The sequence below is a fragment of the Microtus pennsylvanicus genome, chromosome 7 (genome assembly GCF_037038515.1).
Source record: "Microtus pennsylvanicus isolate mMicPen1 chromosome 7, mMicPen1.hap1, whole genome shotgun sequence".
Taxonomy (NCBI): Eukaryota; Metazoa; Chordata; class Mammalia; order Rodentia; family Cricetidae; genus Microtus; species Microtus pennsylvanicus.
In genome coordinates, this window is record NC_134585.1 from 122,406,001 (window position 1) to 122,427,026 (window position 21,026).

Sequence of the window (21,026 nt, forward strand, 5' to 3'; positions counted from 1 at the left end):
GCCACGGCCTTTCCCTCTAGGGGACAAGGAGGGTAACTGCAGCGACCGTGATACTGGGGACCTGAAGAGGCAAGTGTTCCTAACTCAAGTCTGCCACTGCACGATCCCTTCCAGCCTGTGCAGCCCGTTAGTGTCTACTGTGATGGGGGAGACAAAGCTGGTCCTGGGTCTGTTGAGACCTCGCTCAGTGAGAGTCCTGGGCCAGACCTCAGCCCACAGTTGACAGAGGTGAAACAACTCTTTGAGCCTATTTGGCATGCAACAATGCTTCCTAGCTCTTAGGGCTGAGAATTTCCAAGGTGTTTGGTTGTGTTCTTGAGAGAGCCAAGAGAGGCGCCTGTTTCAGATGCAAAGTCTTCCATTGCTTTGCTGCAGCCGTAGTGGCTTGTCTGAATGCCCTGTACTTCAGCCTCGGCTGCCACTCAGCTGCTTCCTGGAAGCCAGATGCCTCCATTCCCAAGTTGAGATTTGCCTGCTGTTTCTGCCACGACTCCAACAGGGGCTCTTCCTGGGGTTGGCAGTCACACAAGAGGAGCTGGTAACTCAGTCTGATCTGGTGTGGGAGGTTGGGAGATTGTGGGAGTTGTCAGCAAGGCTAACATCCACAGATATGTTTTCTTCCCTGCTTATCAGTGTTTGTCCTATCAACCCGGAATGTTGGCTCACAAACTGAACCTCCACTAACTGTGGAGTTCAGGCAGGCCTACAGGAGATCTGCTCAGAGTCCTGAGGAATCTCTTTCCTCACCTAGGACAAAGTGTGTTTGGCCCTGGTCAGCGAAAGGATGCAGGGTGGTAAACAAAGTCACATGGGGCTTGGGAGGAGCACAGGGACCTGGGACCTAGTTTACCCTGCAGATGGCAGGCGTTTTCTGGAGAAGACAGCCAAAACCAGGCTTGAGGTGCCTGCACCACCTGGAACCATGGTTGGGCAAGGGTCTGGACATTAAAGAGCACACAGGACATGGGTCATTATTGAAACAAGAATGCCAATTTTATTGTGTTCCAGGCAGCTTATATGGGGCTCTCCTTGAGTAATGGCCACGTCAGGATTTTTCAGATGCAAGCCCACCAGAAACCACTCCCTGCCATCAGGAACTCATGAGGGTCATGTGCTCAGAGCAGCTGCAAGCCTGCAAGCACAGGTAAACAAAACATTCACTCCAGCAGGCAAGGGGTCGTAGAAAATTCAGGGTCTGAGGGTCCACAGTCCCCAACACATGCTTGTCTCTCTCTCTCTCTCTTTCTTTCTTTCTTTCTTTTGTTCATTCTTTCTTTCTTTCCTTCCTTCCTTCTTTCTTTCTTTCTCTTTCCTTCCTTTTTTACTGGCTATGTAGATCAGGTTGGCCTCAAACTTGAGGAAATCCTTGCCCTCCCTCCTGAATATTGGAAATACATGTGCTCACAGCCATGTTTGGCTTTTTTTTTTCTAAATAGGGTCTTTTCTTTAAAAAAAAAATTATTTATTTATTTATTATGTATACAGTATTCTGTTGTGTGTATGCCTACAGGCCAGAAGAGGGCACCAGACCCCATTACAGATGGTTGTGAGCCACCATGTGATTGCTGGGAATTGAACTCAGGACCTTTGGAAGAGCAGGCAGTGCTCTTAACCACTGAGCCATCTCTCCAGCCTTAAATAGGGTCTTGTTCAGCTTGGCCTTGGCCTTGCCATGTTTCCCCCTCAGCCTCTTAAGCGCTTGGATTACAAGCATCCACCAGCCCGTCTGTCGGAGGTGAGTGTTAAGGCTGAGTAAGGTGTAAGGCAAAGGGAGGGAGGGCCTGGCCAAAGGAAAAGCTTGAACAGATGTGCAGATGAGAAGCCATGAACAACACTGTAGTAACTTAAGTACATGCATGGCTTTGGTGCAGGAAAGAATGGGAAAGTGACGGTGGTCTCACCTGGATGACCTCCACCTCACTATGTAGACCATGTTGTCCTTGAACTCGCAGAGATCTGCTTGCCTCTGCCTCCCAAGTGCTGAGATTAAAGGCAGGAGCTATCCTACCTGGCTTTGAAACATATTGCAAGATCTTCCTGTAGAAGTCAGTAAGGCTCAAGGAGATTAATGATAATTTGCTCAGATCCTACACCCAGCAAGCAGCGGACTACTAGACCTGCTTGACCGTAGAACACAGTGCCCCCCCCCACTCCCTACCCCTTCCTAGGATCAAGACAGGGGGAAGCCACTTGGGCACAGATGCCAGGGCATTCCTGAGATGCTTCTTCTTGCCTTCAACATTCCTTTGTTATACTTTCCTATCTGGGCTGGCAGAGTCTGCAGCCTTCCTGCCTCAGATCAGCAACTTGTCTCTCCGCAATTATTTTCAGGTCTCCATGTCCCACAAAAAGGAAGGGGCCACCACAAGAGAGCCTGCTGGAAATTAATTTTATTTTTGAGATAGGGAGCGTGTCAACTACGCTTGCCTCGAACTCTGGATCTTCCTGCTTCAGCCTCCAGAGTGCTGGGACTACAGGGCAGTATGCCACCATGGCAGGCATACCACCACACCCACCTGCAACCCGTATCTACCGGTGGGGAGAGAAGGATTGCTTGGGTTTTGTTTGTTTGTTTTTCGTTGTTTTTAAGACAGGGTCTTCATGTGTAGACCGGACTGGCCTCGGACTCACAGATATCCACCTGCCTCTGCTTCCCAAGTACTTGCACCACCACAGGGAGAGGGGGACATGACTGAAACAAGGGCCATCCAATCCAGTCCCATTGTCCTGGGCATGGATTTGGTTCTGCTATTGCTTAAGTGTGGTTCACACCGACAGTGTGTATACATAGGTCTGTGGCCTACATATTGGATGTTGTCCTGCCTTATGTCTTATTTAGGGGTTCAGTCAGGACACACCCGTTCCGATTGCCCCATGGACTCTAGTCAGTCTGAAACCCAGAGTGGAAGAGCACATGCTAACACACAGGTGCAAGTCCAGGGACCTCTTGTCTAAATTTTATTTTCACTGTTTTTTCTTCCCTCCGCATTTGCATGTGAAGCTGTCCCCGTGGCTTCAAGCTCTGTGAGGAACCTGGCCGGTCCTGGTAAATACAACGCGCCAGTTCCCTTCTGTCCAGTCAAGTCAAGAGGGAAGCCAAGGCCTGACTCATTGAGTACTTGGGGTTCAGGTACTTAGAGATGGTGTCTCCAGGAATCTTCATCATGGGCTTTTAAAAAAATCTCTATCTTCATGGGCCTAAGTAAAACAAAACAAAGCAAAAACAACACACACAACAACAACAACAATTCTATCTAACAGGTGAGAAAACTGAGACGCCCGGATTCAGAATTGTAATCTTGAGGATGGTGGTCCAGGTCTCTGTTTCGGACTCCAAAGCTCACACTGCTAGGTTGCTTCTGCAGCAGCCTTCAAAGGGCGGCTGGAAGGCGAGAGGAAACCTTTTCCTCAGGTAGGTCTCGGATGCCTAAATCTTCCATCAGACCAATTAAATCACAGCCTCTGGGGTCGACGCAAACAGCGGTGTCTTTCCGGACTCCCCATAGAGATTGTGAAAGCACGGGGAGGTGGGTGCTGCCCTGCGCTCTACTTTAACCGCCAGAGGCACTTAACCTCCAGAGTTCTGTTAAGGAAAGCAAAACCTAAACCCCAAGAGCTATTTCCCCTGCGCGCTCAGCGTCACGAGCTGGGGAGGGGCCCTGGTGGGGGTCCCTCGCCCGCTCGGCTCAGGTGTGGCGTGGCTGCAGGAAGTTACCCCCTTTGCTAGCCCGGAGCGCTGGGCGGTTGCGCCATCCAGCCCGGCTTTCGTAACAGCGAGACGGGGCTGTCAAAAGGAGCTTCTGCACCGGTTCCTCAAATGTTTCGCCGTTGCCAGGACGGCCCGCTGCTCCGCGTCACGTGCGAGTGGGAAGTCGCGGCCACACAGAGCTGAGCCGTGCCGGGCAGAGCGCTCGCTCGCAGTCGGAGTTGAGTGCGGAGCCCAAGGCGGACGGCTACAGCTCTCGGTGCCCCAGCCGTCCCCTCCCCCGGTCCCCCTCCCTCGGCCTCCTCCTCCAGTCCGGGCTGCCGAGCCGCCCGGCGCAGAAGGAAGCATGCTGGCCGTCGGCTGCGCGCTGCTGGCCGCCCTGCTGGCCGCGCCCGCGGTCGCGCTGGTCCTCGGGAGCTGCCGCCCGCTGGGTAAGACAATCTGGATCGGGCAGAGGGGGTGTGACATGGGCTCGTTCCGTGGGCAGCGAGAGCCCACGCGGACACAGGGTGCCCGCCCGGGGCTGGCCCACCTGTGCGGACGCGGTGGTGGTTCGCGCGCCCCCTGCTGCGTCTAGCGCCTTTGGCTGCCCGCTCCTGTCTGGGCAGTTGCCTAAAGTCTGTGTACAGTACTGTGTTTTCCCGAAACCTGACTCTGGTGTCTGGTTCCCAGTGTCCCCATGTGTCTTACTCAGTTGCATCCCGGGTCACTCCGAAGGGAGATACCCAAAGGGCGCGCCCTAGCGGAGTAGAGTTCTTTGTGCCACTAGCTCCGTCCTCTTTAGCTGTGGCACCTCGCTTGACTCTCAGTGCCACCGCTTGTCGTGTCGTGTGTATTGACAGTGACCTGATTGTGAAGGGTCTGACATCATGGGTCTGAGTCACGGGTGCTCCCGCCTCACTCCTTAGCCAGTACTAGCCCTGGCACGCAGAATGCCAACACCCACCCCCACCCCAATCCTGTGATTGGGACCTTTTGGAGCTGAGCACCCGCCCCCGCCCCATCCCTTCCGGATAAGCGGGTAGACCAGGCACAGGGTAGGGCTCCGCTTCGTGGTACTCTGGTCTAGGCCTTTCTGTGGGCTCTGGCTTCAGGCCTAGTGGCCTGCCTGGTGTCTTCTGGAGGAACTGGTCGACTGTCTCTCTACTCGTTATTTTAGGGGCTGAGGACTTCTGCGAGGTGAGGACGTGGAGTCAAGGGTCACTGGGGCGATTTCCACTGTGCTGTTTGTGGAGGACATACTGTTAGTTGGTTCTCTCTCTCCCTCTCTCTGGCTTTCTCTCTCTGGCTCTCTCTGAAAGGCAGAACTTCACACATGCTCGGCTTGGCACCACTGCCTATGTTTTTTTTTCTTTCTTTTTAGGCCAGACTGGCCTCAAACTTGTGTCTCTCCTGTCTTCATCTCTTGAGTGCTGGGATTTAAAGGCATGTTACACCCCCACGCGGCTCTACACATATTTTTAATCCTCTACTGGATTGACATAAAGCTTTGAGAGGAGCCTGAGGTGCAGAAGGTGCGTCGGGAAGCTGTCAGGCCAGTTGTTGGATCCCCAGCCCTTCACGATTCAGCATTCCCTAGGTCCCTAATACTTCTCACTGTTGAGCTAGACCAGCAGACAGAGCTGAGGGCATTTGGGGAAAGCCCAGCAGCACTCTCATCTGGCGGGATTCTGGGGCAGAAGGCACAGATGGAAGACAAGGTCCCCCACTTGGCTTCTTGTCGTGCCAGGCAGGACTGAGGCCTTCTCTTGTGTCCTGGTCTTGGGAGAGCAGGATTGGGCCCCTCTACCTGCCTCAGTTTCTATTTCCCCGCCCACCCCAGCACCATACCATTTCCCTTTGTTCCTGAGGAGTCACAAGGCACTTGGGGGCCCAAGTTGTTTTCCTGTGGTTTGGAAAGGACCCCCAAGGGTGGGGTATCTTCTGACCTGAACAGCCTTTAGGAGGCAGAACTGGGAGTCTGTGGAGGAAGTGAAAGCTCCCATCTCAGAAGGAAAACGCAGAGAAGTACCAGCCCGTCTCCCACACCCACACTTGCTCAGTACAGACCAGAGTGACAATCAAGAAACAAGCATCAAACAGGAAGTGTGGAGCAGATGACTGAGATGTTTGGCTTGGGAGAAGTGAGGCCAGCTGGGGCTGGCTCACAGGGGAAACCCATCGGTGGGATTCAGTCTCCCTGCTAGGGCCTGCCAGAATGCCTCAAGTGTCCTGCTACCTAGGTAAGGTCCTGGAGCACCTGGGATTGAGACTTCCGCTAGGTCAACATTTTAGGGGCTGCTGGCTAAGGACAGTCTGGGTATGGGTGGCTTCAGTTCCCTTTCCTTCTGCAGGGCAGGAAAACACACAGCCGCATAGAGGCCTAAGTATCTAAGCCACCTCTCGACTTCTGAATTCCCTTTGGAATTCCTCTTTCTGTCCATAAAACCCACCTGCACTCCTATCAATGTTTTTTTTCTGAAGAATACTATTTTGTCTAGCCTTGGATTTTGACTAGGAAGGATGAACTTTTGTAAAAATGACAATTAAAACTTTGTTGTTGTTATTGTTGTTGTTTTGGTGTTGTGAGGTAAGGTTTCTCTGTATAACCCTGGCTGTCCTGGAACTCACTGCATAGACCAGGCTAGCCCTGAATTCAGATATCCACCTGCATCTGCCTCTGCTTCCTGAGTGCTGGGATCAAAGTTATGCACCACTATACGCAACCCAAAATGACGATTCTTGATCCTTGACCATTCATTGAGCTTGTATCAGAGTATCAGAGAGTAAGCTCTAGATTTTTAAAAATCAAACTGTTGCTCGTGATTCACTGCCAGTGTTGAGAACATTTGCCTACATGGTTGAAGAGCCTCCCTCAGAAGCCTCTCCCCACTTTGGCTCTCCCTCCCTCAGAAGCCTCTCCCCACTTTGGCTCTCCCCCCTGTTTATTCACTGATGCACACACTTTGGATTCCCTTTAAAGCCCTTGGGGACTGTATGAGATCCGTCATTCAGACTCCACCCTAAAAGGATGCTGAACATGGCCAAGAGCAAATCCTGGAGAGAGATGGTTCAGTCTCTGACTTGAGCACTGGATACCAACTCTCCCGGGACACTGTCTCAGGAGGCAGCTAGACAGAGGGACCATCTCTGACTGGGACCCGAGGGCAACAAGAGCCTGCCTGTTCTCTGCCTCATCTGACCCCCATCAGACTGTAAACAAGTGTGGCCCTTGCTATGTTACATAAGCAAAGTAACCCCAGAGTTCTGGCTGCAAACGCATGTTCCCTCCCTCTGTAGGCCTTTCATCTGTCCCTGCAGGCCTGAGCGCCACAAACCCAGTCACCAGATTGAATCAAGGGCTAAAACTGTCTCAGATGGGCCAGTGGCCATTGGTAGCTATTACAGTCTAAGTTGATAGAAAAGTCAAATGGGCAGGTGGAATGGCTCAGTAGGAGAGAAAAGCACTTGCTAGCAAACCTGATGATCCAGGGACCCAGAAGGTAGCATTAGTTGCAAGGGCTGTTTCGCTGGCTTCCACATGGGTACTGTGGCTTGCTAATGCACATAAACAAACAAACAAATGTAATTTTTTAAAAAGCTAATGTATAGTGGCATATTCCCCTAGGCCCGGTACTCAGGAGCCAGAGGCACGTGAATCTCTGTGAGTTTGAGGTCAGCCTGATCTACAAAAATTCAAGAAAGAGAAAAAGTGATCTCTAGATGTGCTTGATGGCACAATTCTAGCATATAGGAAGTTGATGCAAGAGGATTGCAGGTTCTAGTCCAGCCTAAGCTACAGAGACAGAAACGGGGGTGGGGTAGGGGGAGGATCCTTAAAATAAAAAACAAAACAGAACAAGCCTGGACTTCTTCACCACCACTCATTTTCAGTGCTGTGGTCAGTGGTGGCCAGCATGGCTTTGGGGGGCTAGCGGTGGCCAGCATGGCTTTGCGGGGCTAGCAGAGGCTAGCGGTGGCCAGCATGGCTTTGCGGGGCTAGCGGTGGCTAGCGGTGGCCAGCATGGCTTTGCGGGGCTAGCGGTGGCTAGCGGTGGCCAGCATGGCTTTGCGGGGCTAGCAGAGGCTAGCGGTGGCCAGCATGGCTTTGGGGGACTAGCGGTGGCCAGCATGGCTTTGGGGGACTGCTCATGAGCATACCCATAATCAAGGAAAGTGGACAGAACAGTGCGGGCTAGAGAGCTGTGCAGGGTCTTCCACAGCTCTCTGCTACTCTTGTCCTTCGGCCTTGACCCTGTCGCTCCTCCACTTGAGCTCTCTGTTTTTGTGATGGCCGAGGCTTTGGAGCCAGGCAGATGTCACCCCGCGATAACTATATGTGGCTGTAAGGTTTGTTTATTTTTATTTTGTGTGTATGAGTGTCTTGACTGCGTGTATATCTGTGTATACACGAGTGCCCTGATAGGCCAGAAGCGGGTGCTGGATCCCCTGTAGCTAGACTGACAGACCGTTGTAGGCCCTCTGGAAAGGTATCTAGTACTCTAAGCCACTGGACCGCCTCTTCGGCCTGAGACTTTGTGTTTTCATCTAGGAAAAATAAAGATATGGAGATAGATAAAATTGGACTTGGAGAGGTCTGGAGGGATGCTCAACACTTAAGATCACTTGTTACTCTTGCAGAGGATCAGGGTTTGGTTCCCACCACCCACATGGTGGTTCATATTTATCTATAACTCCAGAATCCAGGGGATCCAGTGCCCTCTTCTGATCTTCTCAGGCACCAGGCATGTATACGGTGTGAATACATACACACAGGCAAAGCATTCATACATGTAAAATAAAATAAATCTTAAAAACAGTGAAAAATGGGCTGTAAACCTGGGTGTGTTGTGAATGCTTTCAACCCTAGCATGTAGGAGGCAGAGGCAAGGCCAGCTTGGTCTACACAGTGAAATCCTGTCTCAAAATGGCTTACAGACTTGGCCTGCAGGTTCTGCATCCTGACAACCCATGTTGAAGGTACCAGAGAGAGAAAAAAAACTGTACGTTCAGGATGTACACAGACTTTTTCTCTCATTATTCTTTAAAGAACACACGATGCCCACTGTTGCCCTGGCATTTACACTGTATTAGGCAGTGTAAGCACTCGAGAAATGATGAGAAAATAAGAGTATGTGCCGGGCTACCCATAGTGACTGCGTCATTTTGTAGGTGGTCAAGAGCATCCTTGTGTTTGGGTATCTGGGAGGATGATGCTAAAACCAGTGGCAGTCCTGAGGACCACTGCTGCCTCGCAGGTGGCTATGAGGATTAAATGGGCTAAGTCAGGTGCTACACAGTGTCCAGAACAGTCTCTGGTACAGAGTGAGTGCCCAAATGTGTGTGACTAAGGATCCATTTATTCTTGAATGTAGTTTGAATTCCTACTGAGTTGCAGTAGCTATTATAAGAAGTAAGATAGAGAAGTGAACAAGACAGACAGACACTCCTCCTGGCAGAGTGACACGGGGTAAAAGTGGCAGTGACTAATGTGGAGGGCAGAGGTGCAGGGGAGCTGTGGGGCTGTGCATGGCAGGTAGGTATAGGATGGATGCAGAACTGGTACCTTAACGGGAGTCCCCTGGCAACATATCTCAGTGGATGCCAGAAGCAAGTAGGGAGATATTTAGAGACTGTGTGCACCCCCCAGACACCAAATCCAGAATCTGGAGTCAAGTCTTGATTTCTATTTTATTCATTTATATGCTTTGCCTGCATGCATGTCTGTGCTACACTGGCACACATGGTGCTCAAAGAGGCCAGAGGGGCCATCGGAGCCTGAGAGGCCAGAAGGGGCCATCGGAGCCTGAGAGGCCAGAAGGGGCCATCGGAGCCTGAGAGGCCAGAAGGGGCCATTGGAGCCTGTCGAGGACCGGCCTCGACAAAAATACTTCTTACTAGGGTCAGGGCGTGGGAATTGAAGAAATATAAGTAAAGAATATAAAGAGGTATAAAAATTAACAGGACAGAAACCAGAGAAAGTATCGGGAGGGCATTCCAGTGACTGAAATCCTGAAATTCACTCCCATTTATTTTTGTTACCTTTATTAACATACTACAAAGGAAAACTCAGGCAGTCAATGGCTCTATCACTCTGAGACATCAAGTCATTAGCATTCTATTGTCCAGGTAACAAAGCTGTTCTAGGTCACAGATTCTGAAGACCGGCCTTCCCTAGGTGACCTCATAGCAAAGAAGGAGGAGAAGTGTGTTTGCACAACCCTGACCTCCCATCAGGAGGGCATGGACTTGCTAGAATGAGCTATCTTAATTTCAAAAGAACAGAGCAATCCCCTCCTGAGTCGGGATCTGCAACTGTGCTTGTCAATCACCAGACCAGCAGACAAGGTGGAAATGGGCCTGCATTTTTTCGGCCTCCACAGGAGCCTCTGGAACTGCAGTTACAGATGACTATGAGCCATGGGTGCTAGGAATCAAATCCTGCTCTTCTGAAAAAAACTACCTCTTTTTAGAGACAAGGTCTCACGATGCAACCCTGGCTGTCCTGGAACTCTCTGTGTAGACCAGGCTGACCTCAAACTCACAGAGATCCTCCTGCCTCTGCCTCCTGAGTGCTAGGACTAAGTGGGAGGAACTCTGATCAAGGAGCTATCTCTCTAGTTCCGGCTTAGATGCTTTAGCTGAATTCTCTCCACTCGGTCTGTCCCTTGTCAGCTCTGCCTGGCAGCTTCTAGCCAGTGTGCTCCAGAGGCCCTGAATGCAAGCTGTCTCCCCAGTGCCTGTTCCTTCCCTACCTCCTTCCAGAGAACCATTATTTGGTCTTCCGATAGTGGCTACAGTAACTCTGGCACGGAGTGGCGATTTCATTCAAGAAACTGTCGGACCCTTGCACACAGTGGGACTTTATGGGAGTGGAGCAGCAGCCAGCTCTTGCCTGGGCAGGGTAGCTACAGCAGCAGGCGCTGTAGGATGAGTGGATCGGAGGCACTGAGACGCCCATAGCAAGCCAGGAAAGGATGCGGAACCAGGGCTGATGCTGTACCTTTGCGATCTCAGTACTTGGGAGGTAGAGGCAGAAGTGCAAGGCCTGCGGAGGCCACATGAGACCCCCGTGGTGAGGTGGGGGAGGGATTGGGAGTGAGAGAACGACTGTGGACGCTGAGGAGTCAAACCTGAACTCCAGAGCCGGCTACAGGCAGGTTCCTCCTCCCCCCACCTCCTTTTTCTTCATGAAACAGGGTCTCTCTGTGTATCCCCCTCCCCACCCACAGGCTGGTCCCGAACTCACACAGATCTGCCTCTGCCTCCTGAGTGTTGAGATCACATGTGGGCAGACTCTAAACTTTTAGACTTGCCCAGCTCCACCTGGATGACAGTGGAGAGAAGCTGGTCCAGGGGCCTGAGCTGGGAGGCACTGGGGTTTCCTGTTTAGAGGAGACAAAATCAGGGAAGACCGAGAGCAGGACAGTGTGCCCAGGAGTGGAGTGCTTCTCATTCAACATGCCTGGAAAACCAGGCAGGATGGCTGGGCTTGACCAGTGGATTTAAGAGCAGGTAGGACATCCGTGGTGACTTCAGCCTGTAGGGCTTTGGAGGCATGGTGGGAACCAAAGACAGGCAAAGAGACAACAGCTGGTCTGGCCAGCTCTTTTGAGATCTCAGAGAGTACTTGTTGGCTAATCTAGACAGAGGAGTTTTAAACAGACTGTTGAAATGTGTGTGCTTGTACAAGTTGATGGGAAAGATCTAGAGACCACGTAGTCGAAAGTAGTAAAGACAGGTGGACAGTGTCCTTCAGTAGACAGGAAGGAGAGAGCCACCCAGAGAGACTAAGAAACTGACCCACAGTTATACAGCAAGGATGTGACAGACCAAGGTATTTGTGCTGCAGGCAGGTTCACAAGCACATATGTGCGCATGCGCGTGAGAGCATACACAACACACATGTGGAAGAAGTCGCAGACATTAGATGTCTTCCTCTAATGTTCTCCAACTTAGTTCTTTTGAGACAGGGTCTCTCAGAACTTAGCGCTTCCCAGCTGAGTAGACTGGCTGGCAGCAAGCATAGGGAGTCTGCTTGCCTTTGCCCTAGCCCCTGTACCTTCTCTTGGATTACAGATGCGTACCCTGTGCCCAGCTTTTTACGTGAGTGCTGGGGACCTGAAGTCCCGCTTGTGAACCAGCTTTACTGACTAAGCCATTCCCCAGTGCCCCTTTTATTGTATGTATTTGTCAACAATCTCTGGACACAGGGACAAGGTCACCTCTCTTCCCAGTGTCCTCATTCTATACTGACTAGTGTGACCAATGTCCCCTTCCTGCCCCTAGAAGTTTCCACTGCCTTCTCCTAAGAGCTGAAGAATACTCCAGGCCATGATGCAGTATTAGCCAACCCAGTGTAGTCTCTCTCTCTCTCTCTCTCTCTCTCTCTCTCTCTCTCTCTCTCTCTCTCTCTCTCCTCCCCCCCCCCTCTCCCTGCCACCACCCCCTCAGTATCCGGTCACACCACTTTATCTCTCTCTTCCATCTCCTGAGTTTTAGGCTCGGCCATCCAGGAGCCTCTGGGGATATCACTTCATACCTTCCAAGACACAACAGTACTTTCTGATACAGACAAGACTGCGGGCTCAGCGGCTGCTGATCTTAGATCCTGTTCTGGTAGGAGGAGGAAGGCCATGGTGTGAAGGCTTTGTCACACAGTGGGAAAGAGGCAGAAGTGCAGGAGATGGTCATCGCAGCTCACAGCAGCTCACGTTGGTGGGATTAGGTGTGTTGTGAAGGCAGAGGGCTTCACCTCAGACATCGGCTGCTATCCCCACAGCAGCCATTCAAAGTGACAGCAGTCGAGGTTTCCACTCTGAGCGGGAAGAGCCGCGTGTCCTTGCTGTGGAAACCAGGACAGCCTTGAACTTGCGATGATCCTCCTGTGCTTCCTAAATCTGGGGTTACAGATGTGCACCACCTAAACAGCCCGTCCCCTCGGCAGATGGAAGCTGGGGCCTTGCTCACTTAGGGCAAACACTCTGCCAACTGAGCTATGTCCCCACACTCATTTCCTTTGGTGGACACCATACCACACCCCACCTCGCTGCTGCAGACAGTGTTGTGGGGAATAACTTTGGCATCCTTCATTCTTCAGAAGCACATCCACAGGATAAAGTCCTCCAGGGTCAAATGCCATGAGTTTTGTAATTTGAGGGAGGGGAAGTTGTGCCAATTTATATTCCAGCAAAACACTTGCCAGAATGCCATTAAAGTGACCCCAGCCAGGTGTGGTGGCGCACGCCTTTAATCCCAGCACTCAGGAGGCAGAGGCAGGCGGATCTCTGTGATTTTGAGACCAGCCTGGTCTACAGAGTGAGTTCCAAGCCAGCAGGCTATATGGAGACCCTGTCTCAACAAAACAAAACAACAAAATCAAATAAACAAATTAAAAATGACCTCTGCAAAGAACAGTGTGTCTGTGTAGGGTTAATTTGCACACAGCTTCTCCGAGTGAGGCTGGATGGGTATTTCTCTCTGAAACAGGCATTTAATAATTTGCATAATCTGCCTATTTATACTGTTCAGTTTTTACTGAGCTGTTGATCTTTCTCGTATTGTTTACTGACGCTCTTACTATAAAAAAGAAATTAGTCTCATACTATTGGTAAATAGTCTTTTAGTTTGTCTTCTATTGTTTTGATAGCGAAATTGGTTTTCATACATGTTTGTTTTGCTTTGTTTTATTTTGTTTTTGAGATAAGGTCTTCCTGTGTAGCCCAGGCTGGCTTCAAATTCCCAAGCCTCCTATCTCAACCTCCTGAGTACTGAGATTACAGGAATAATTTCAGCAAGAGATTTTTTTTTTAAAGCTGCAGCTGAATTTATATGGTCTCTGAGTTTTGTATCGTATTTAGTGAGGTCTTTGTGTCAATATCATCTTGAAAGGTCATTCTTTTTCTTTTATGAGTTTAAAAATTAAAAAAGTTGAGCTGGGAGGTAGTGGCACACGCCTTTAATCCCAGCACACGGGAGGCAGAGGCAGGCAGATCTCTGCAGATCTCTGTGAGTTCGAGCCCAGCCTGGTCTACAAGAGCTAGTTCCAGGACAGGCTCCAAAGCTACAGAGAAACCCTGTCTAAAAAAAAAAAAAAGAGAGAGAAAGAAAGAAAGAAAATGCATTGAAAATAATAATGTTTGATTAATTTTGAATTAATCAAAGAATGATGTGTGAGGTTTGCCGTTTTTCCAGTTGTCACTGATCAGCCTTTATTGTTTATTGACTATGCTGCTTTTCCTCCACTGGTTTGAGTTAGTTAATTGCCGTACTGGGGATTAAGCTTTAGAAACACTAGGCAAGTGCTCTCTCTAAGAAGAGATACAGTTCTTCTCTTTTGATCCCTCCCTCCCTGCCTCCTTCTCTTCCTTTTTTCTCCTTTAAGACAAGCTGTCGTGGGCTGGAGAGATGGCTCAGTGGTTAAGAGCATTGCCTGCTCTTCCAAAGGTCCTGAGTTCAATTTCCAGCAACCACATGGTGGCTCACAACCATCTGTAATGATGTCTGGTGCCCTCTTCTAGCCTGCAGACATACAGACAGAATATTGTATACATAGTAAATAAATAAATAAATAAAACAGAAAGTCTTTAAAAAAAAAAAGACAAGCTGTCGTGAAGCATGGACTGGCCTGGAACTTGAGGTATCCCCTTAACCACTTACACAGTAACACCTCACCCAGTGCTGGCATTGAACCCGGAGATTTGGGCATTTTGAGCATGCTGGACAAGTGATCTGCTGTTGAGCTACAGCCTCAGCATTGAGTTCTGTGTTTATAGTTTAGGCCTCCAGTCACGTGACACTATTTTAATTGTTATGGCGCTATAGATTAGGCAGGACTACTCTCAATCTCACTTTTTTTCTTTTTCAAATTTCCTGGCCATCTGAACTTGTTTACTTTTCCATGTGAACTTTGTAATCAACTTGCCCACTTAACAACCTTTTAGAAAAGTCCTGTGTGTCCTCTCCACCCCCACAGGGTTTCATTCTGTAGCCCTAGCTGGTCACACACCGTAGAGCCAAGTGCAGGAGCACGTGATTATAATCTCAGCACTCAGGAGATGGGGACAGAGAATCAGGAGTTTAAAGTCATCTTTAGCTGCATAGCAAGGCCAACCATGAAATCCACGATGTCTAAACAGACAAAGAACTTACTTTGTAGACAGATCAGGTTATCCTTGTACCTTTGCTGGCTTTAGGGAAAGAGTGCCACCACAGTCCGCCTTTTTATTAGTATAAACCTTGGAGCTCAAGGAGCATTACTGTTCTGTAACGCTATGTTCTTGCTTTCAGAGCCCCACTGGGACTTATAAAGAGGCTGAGTTGGGGCCGCAGAGCCGGACACCTCGATTCCACCAACAGCAGGTGTCCCACTGTCCTGAAGGCTTCCTTTCTGGTGACGGGGAGTGGGTGTGTGCACATAAACAAACTCACGCTTAGGGTGAGGGACATAGGGTGTGGTGGGGACTTGGGAACCTGTATGCAGCTGTGTGGTGGCGGTGAGTTAGGTTTCTGGAAGAGCAGAAATCCAGCTGTTCTTGGATCCTCACAGATGTACTCACAGAACCACGTGGAACCAAAGGCAGCTGCAAAGCACCTGAGGGTCGGGGGAGGAGCCCTTTTGTGCCTTTTTTTAAGGACAGGATCTCACACTGTAATCCATGCTGCTTTGGCCTCCTAAGTGCTGCTGTTATAAATGCGATCCTTTGTTGTTGTTTAAGTGTGTGTGTTGTGTGGTATATGTTACTGTAGGCATGTGCACATATGTATGCAGAAATGTGTACAGTTGTGCATGTAAAAGATGGACTGGTATGTGTCTTTCCTCAATGATTTTACGCATTTAATATTATTATTATTATTTCAGTTTTTTGAGATAGGATTTCTCTGTATAGCCCTGGCTGTCCTGGAAACAGCTTTGTAGACCAGGCTAACCTGGAACTCAGAGATCTGCCTGCCTCTGCCTCCGGAGTGCTACACTACCACGCCTGGCTGATTTTGCACCTTTTTTGAGGTGGTGGCTCGCTGAACCAAAACTCAGTTCTGCTGGGCTGAACTGGGCCCATGAGCTTCAGGTATCCCCCACCCAGTGCTGGGGTTGCAGGCACATGTCACATTGCTGGCTTTTTTTATGTTGCTTCTGGGGATCCAAACTCATGTCCGTATGCAGACACTTTACTGATTGAGCCATCTTCCTGACCCCAAGGCTTTTTCTTGTGCCCCCCAATATTGTTCTTTATTGAAGACCTACAACCTGGTGACCTTTTGTTTCCTTCTTTTCTTTTTATGAAATGACAGCAAGAAAGGGAAATGCCCTGTGTATATCCATCTTGCAATGGGGTCGGATCGGAGGGGACTCTGGAGATAGACACTGAGCTGTGGCTCCCTCTGTCCTTGTAGCATCTCGGGGAAACAGCAGACCAAGGGAGCTGGGCAGGAGGCTCCACCTTCAGATCAGTGGAACCACCGTGCTCGGAACCACTGCTGACTCCCGTGTTTGGAGGCTGTGGATGGAGAACAGCTGGGCCTGCAGAGGCTCCGTAGAAGGGAGGGCCACTGAGGGAAGGGGCTGTTGTTGGGCTTTCTCGTGGGACCTCCAACTCTCAAATAATGACACGGAAACTTCTTATAAATTGTAAAAGCTCAGCCTTAGCTTAGGCTCATCCCCAACCAAGTTAATGTATAACTTAAATTAACCTGTCTCTCTTAATTTACGTTCTGCCACGTGGCTCATTACCTCTTTGCCATCATGTGCTTCTGACTTTCCATGTGTCTCACTGGTGAATCCACCTCTTTTCATCCCCGAGTTCCTGTCTCTGACCAGATGTCCTGCCTATTATCTACTGCCTAGCTATTGGCTGCTCAGCACTTTATTAAACCAAGTGCCTTAGGCAGGCAAGGTAAAAGAGTAACACATCTTCACACAGTATGGTAAAATATCCCACAACATGAGGTGGTCAGTGTCTACCTTAGCCACCACCACCTTCTTTTTTAAAAGTTTTATTTTTAGTTTATGTATATGAGTGCTTTGCCTGCAGGCCAGAAGAGGGCATCAAGTCCTATTAAGGATGGTTGTGAGCCACCATGTGGTTACTGGGAATTGAACTCAGGACCTCTGGAAGGGCAGCCAGTGCTCTTAACCTCTGAACCATCTCTCCAGCCCCCCATCACCACTTTCTAAGGCTGCTTGACTATCATCCTTCCTAACCTTGGGCCCAGGGTTTTTCAGGGCCACTCACTGGACAGAAATCCACAGCCACTGTGTAGCTCCATCCTGGATGTCACAAGGGTTTTGTTTTTTGACAGTCCCGTACTATGTATTTTCTGAGCTGGACTGAGTGTTATTGTCAGCTTACAGGACTGCTCTGTGGGGTCTGAGGGGCCCTGGAGGTGAGGGGAGCCTGCGGTCCTGAGGGAGCTTTCTGGAGCTGATGGGAGACGAAGCCCTTCAGTAGAAACTGCAGCCTGAGCCTAGACTTCCCCTTTAAGGGCACTCCTATCTCTAGAGCTGGCTTCCTCTTTCCAAAAGGGGTGGGTGTGGGGGCTGGGGAGGGTGGGGTTGGTGGATTTACCTTGGGATGGCCTTAGGGAGGTACATAAGGTTCCTTCTTACCACTTTCTTCCCACCCTCCAGAAATCTGAAATCCTGACTACGGGCCAGGGTCCTGGTCAGGCCCTAAGACCAGACTGTCAGAATGGGAAGAGCCCTTTAATGTTGTACTGCTGGGAAGGCTGACAGCTGTGTGGCTGACAGGGATTGAGGCCCGGGAACCTGTGAAAGCCGAGAGCTATGGGTTGGACGTGGACCGAGAGCTGCGAGCCCAGGACTTAGACTTCTGGGTCTGACTCTCTGTGGAGCGAGCAGCAGGCCTCCTTAGGCTCTTAGCGGTGCCTGTCCCCGCATCTGCTTCCTGATGCAGCTCCTCCCCACAGCGGCTCTCTAGACAAAGTCCCCAGAGGCCCTGTGAGGGGGAAGTAGTGCCAGGGCCTCCTCTGGCCTCTGAGCTCTGCATCCCTTAATACGCCTCAGGTGGGGATGTGGTGGCGACCGCTCTCCTCAGACATCTTTCCTCTGATTAGTTGATAGTCTTGGAGAGATAGCCTGCCCAGACCTCCCTGGCCTGGGGCCTTGTGATTTTCTCTGATGAAGCCTGGGAGGACCCAGTGTTTTTCTGTTTTGGAGCTGGTCACACCATGGGTCTCTTGAGTCAGAACCCACCCAGAGTTACTTTTCGGTGGGACCAGAGGAGTTTCTCTCACAGGCCTCCCTCCCATGGGGGTATGGTCCACTGGGTAGATGGGAGGAAGGCCTAGCCAGCCAAGGTAAATACTGACTCTGCCAAATACAAGGCAAATACAAGCAGGTACAAGGAGTACAGCCCATTAGTGGGCAGCAGGGCTGGTGTCCTGCCAGGAGCCATTCATTTGAGAAGCATCTGGGAGCTGACTCAGATCAGGGGTATGAACTATGACACAGAGCCTGGAAGTATTGCCTGGCTGTGATCCGTGGGCCATAAAAGCCTCTCTTGGCATGTGTGTCTTGGCATGTGTGTCTTGGAGAAATCAGGAGACACAGGTGTGGGGCAACTAGGTCGAGCAGAAGATCCAGAGGTAGAAGGGGGGGGGGCATCGTACAGTCGCTGTTAGTGCAGGGCAGGGAGAAAGAGCCTGAGCCCCACTCCCGGGGTCTGCTTTGTGTGGTTCACAAAAGCCCCCCTCCCCCATTAGAACTCAGGCCTGCACAGATGCTGAAGCTGGGAAGGTGTGAGAAGAGCTGACAGGAGAGGGGAGATTGTGTGTGTGTGTGTGTGCGCGCGCGCGCGCATGTGTGTGTCGGGGTCAGAGAGAAACCCCTGGGGTATGGTGGGAGGATGGCTGTCCCCCCCATGCCTAGTGTGCATGCCCCACTCACTAGCTGTGGGATGATTTGGGGCCAATTCCTTAACAATCCTATTTCATTTTTTGAGACAGGTCCTCACTATGTCTCCCAGGCTGGGCCTCCTGAGTGTTGGGTTTGTACGCTGTACTATTCCTTGCTTGGTTCCTTACCTTCTCTGATCCTCGCTGCCTAACAGTGTGACCAGGGATGGGGATGGTATGGATGACGCCTGCTTGCCCTACAGGCCTTCTGAGAGCTCGGAGAAACACCCAGCATGCAGCGAACATTCCATAAAGATGGCTTAAACGTCATCATGCCGGAAGATGGGTGATGGGTTCTAGCCCTAGTGTGGAAAATGCAAGGACAGATGGGAACACTGCTGGGGGGGGGTGCCTAACCCCTTGAGACCTAAGTTTGCATTTGCTTCTGCTTGAACGTGAGTGGCCATGGCCTGCTGGCACCCCGTCACCTACCAACTCCTCCACACCTACCTCCCTTTTACTTTTTTTTCTGTTGCTCTAATCCTTTTCCTTTTTTTGTTTTGATTTGAAAAAAAAAATGTTTTCTTTTTTTTTTTTTTTCCGAGACAGGGTTTATCTGTGGCTTTGGAGCCTGTCCTGGAACTAGCTCTGTAGACCAGGCTGGCCTTGAACTCACAGAGATCTGCCTGCCTCTGCCTCCCGAGTGCTGGGATTAAAGGCCTCCGCCACCATCGCCCAGCAAAAAAAAATGTTTTCATACAATATATCTGATCATGCTTTTCCTCTTTCCCGGCTACTTTCAGATCCTCCTACCCACCTACTCCCTTTTTTCTCCTCCCTCCTTAAAAAGCAAATCACCTGCCAGGTGGTGGTGGCCTTTAATCCCAGCACTGGGGAGGAAGAGGCAGAAGGATCTCTCCGAGTTCTAGGCCAGCCTGGTCTACGGAGTGAGTTCCAGGACAGCCAGGACTACACAGAGAGTGTGGTTAATATCCCAACGAGACTCCACTGGAGAAGACTAGTTTTTCCTTTGCAAGAGGGTACCGATTGCAGCTAGCTGTTGGTTAGAGGAGGAGCCCGGTCCACTTTCTCCTCCCAGCACTGGGACCTATCAGGCTTGGCCCTATGCTGGCCCTGTGCCTGCTGCCACAGTCTCTGTGAGTTCAGCAGTGCCTCAGTCCGCTGTGTCCAGACTGCTCAGTTTCCTTGGAGTTATCTGTCCCCTCCGGCTCTTCCCCTTTCTTCACTTCCTTTCTGCACGGCTGGCTCCCTGAGCCCTGAGGGGAGGGCTTTCATGAAGGTGTCCCATTTACGACCGAGGGCTCCAAAGTCTCCCACTCTCAAACTGTCCAGTGTGCGCCCACGCCCTGCAGATCAAATGCTTTAGTGCCTCAAGAGGACTTTCAGTGTTGGGCCCTACACCCAAGAGGCTGGAGGCCACCCTGGGCTGAGGTGGGACAGTGGGATGGGATTAGCAGGCACATGGTAAGCCCTTGTCCTCCGTGACAGGCCAGCAGTCGGTTTACTGCTTACATAAACAGGGTCAGGAAGCTGAACTTGTTTTTACTGGCAAGAGCAGCTGTAGCTTCGGGAGAAATTGAGAAATATGTCATCGTGTGCATACTTCTCTCTGGCTATTGACATTTGCAAGTTTACATGAGCGAGGAGCGGGGCAAGAGCACCAGCAGAGCTCGGCTTTCTGGAACCACTTTCCAGAGCTGGGGGGTGTGGGTGGTGGTGGGGCTAGTGCCCCAGAGGGTAGGCTGATGGAGGCCACACAGGTCTGGTTCCAGAGGAAATTTCCCTGCTCTAGGGCTGTCCAGGGAGGGAAAAGTATCATTCTGAGGCCCCTGGTGTGATGACCTGACCATCAACTGTCCCCCGACCCAGTGGTCACCTGATAACCATCCACAGATGAAGCGTATGTTTCAAGTTGGGCATTGCCCATGGGAAACAGAGCTGCTTCCTGCCCTCTGGGAAGGAATGGGGTACCAGACTTCAGGAGAAGAACTCTCAGAGGCCTCCTGACCACAGTCTGAACTCATTTTGCTCAAAGAAGGCAAGTGGGTCCTGCTAGGAGTACCCACACTCCACACTCCCTGTAACTCATGAGTACTACATGCTTATAACTTCAACCCCTTGAAGTCTGAGGCAGGAGGATGACTATCACTTTGGGGACAGCAGCTTAGTCTTTATGAGTTCAATCAGAGACACATAACAAGAACCCGTTTCAAAAATGGACAAGGCCAGGCAAGGCACTATGGAAGCCTAACCCCAACCAGCCAGCCAGCAGCTAAGCTTATGGCTAGGTCAGACACCAAGTGCCCCTGATGGGCAAGGCCACACTCTGGGAGATTGGCAGGGACATTCTGCCTTCTTTCCTGATTTTACTCCCAACTTCTGTCTTTCTGTCCTCCCTGCAATGTCTTGTCAAGTGTCAAGAGCCTGGGATGAAGGGTCCCTTTGTGCGTGTGACACACCTTGGCAA

The 21,026-nt window shown here is 50.7% G+C and overlaps 1 protein-coding gene across 1 annotated transcript in view; it reads left to right on the top strand.

The window, feature by feature from the left end:
• Positions 1-3,672: 3,672 nt before the first annotated feature.
• Il6r (interleukin 6 receptor) overlaps positions 3,673-21,026 on the top strand; it is a 50,979-nt gene continuing 33,625 nt past the window's right edge. Inside the window, exon 1 of the mRNA XM_075978405.1 lies at positions 3,673-4,137. Within this exon, the coding sequence (XP_075834520.1) occupies positions 4,053-4,137 (85 nt within the window). The 5' untranslated portion in view covers positions 3,673-4,052. The remainder of the gene's footprint in view (positions 4,138-21,026) is intronic.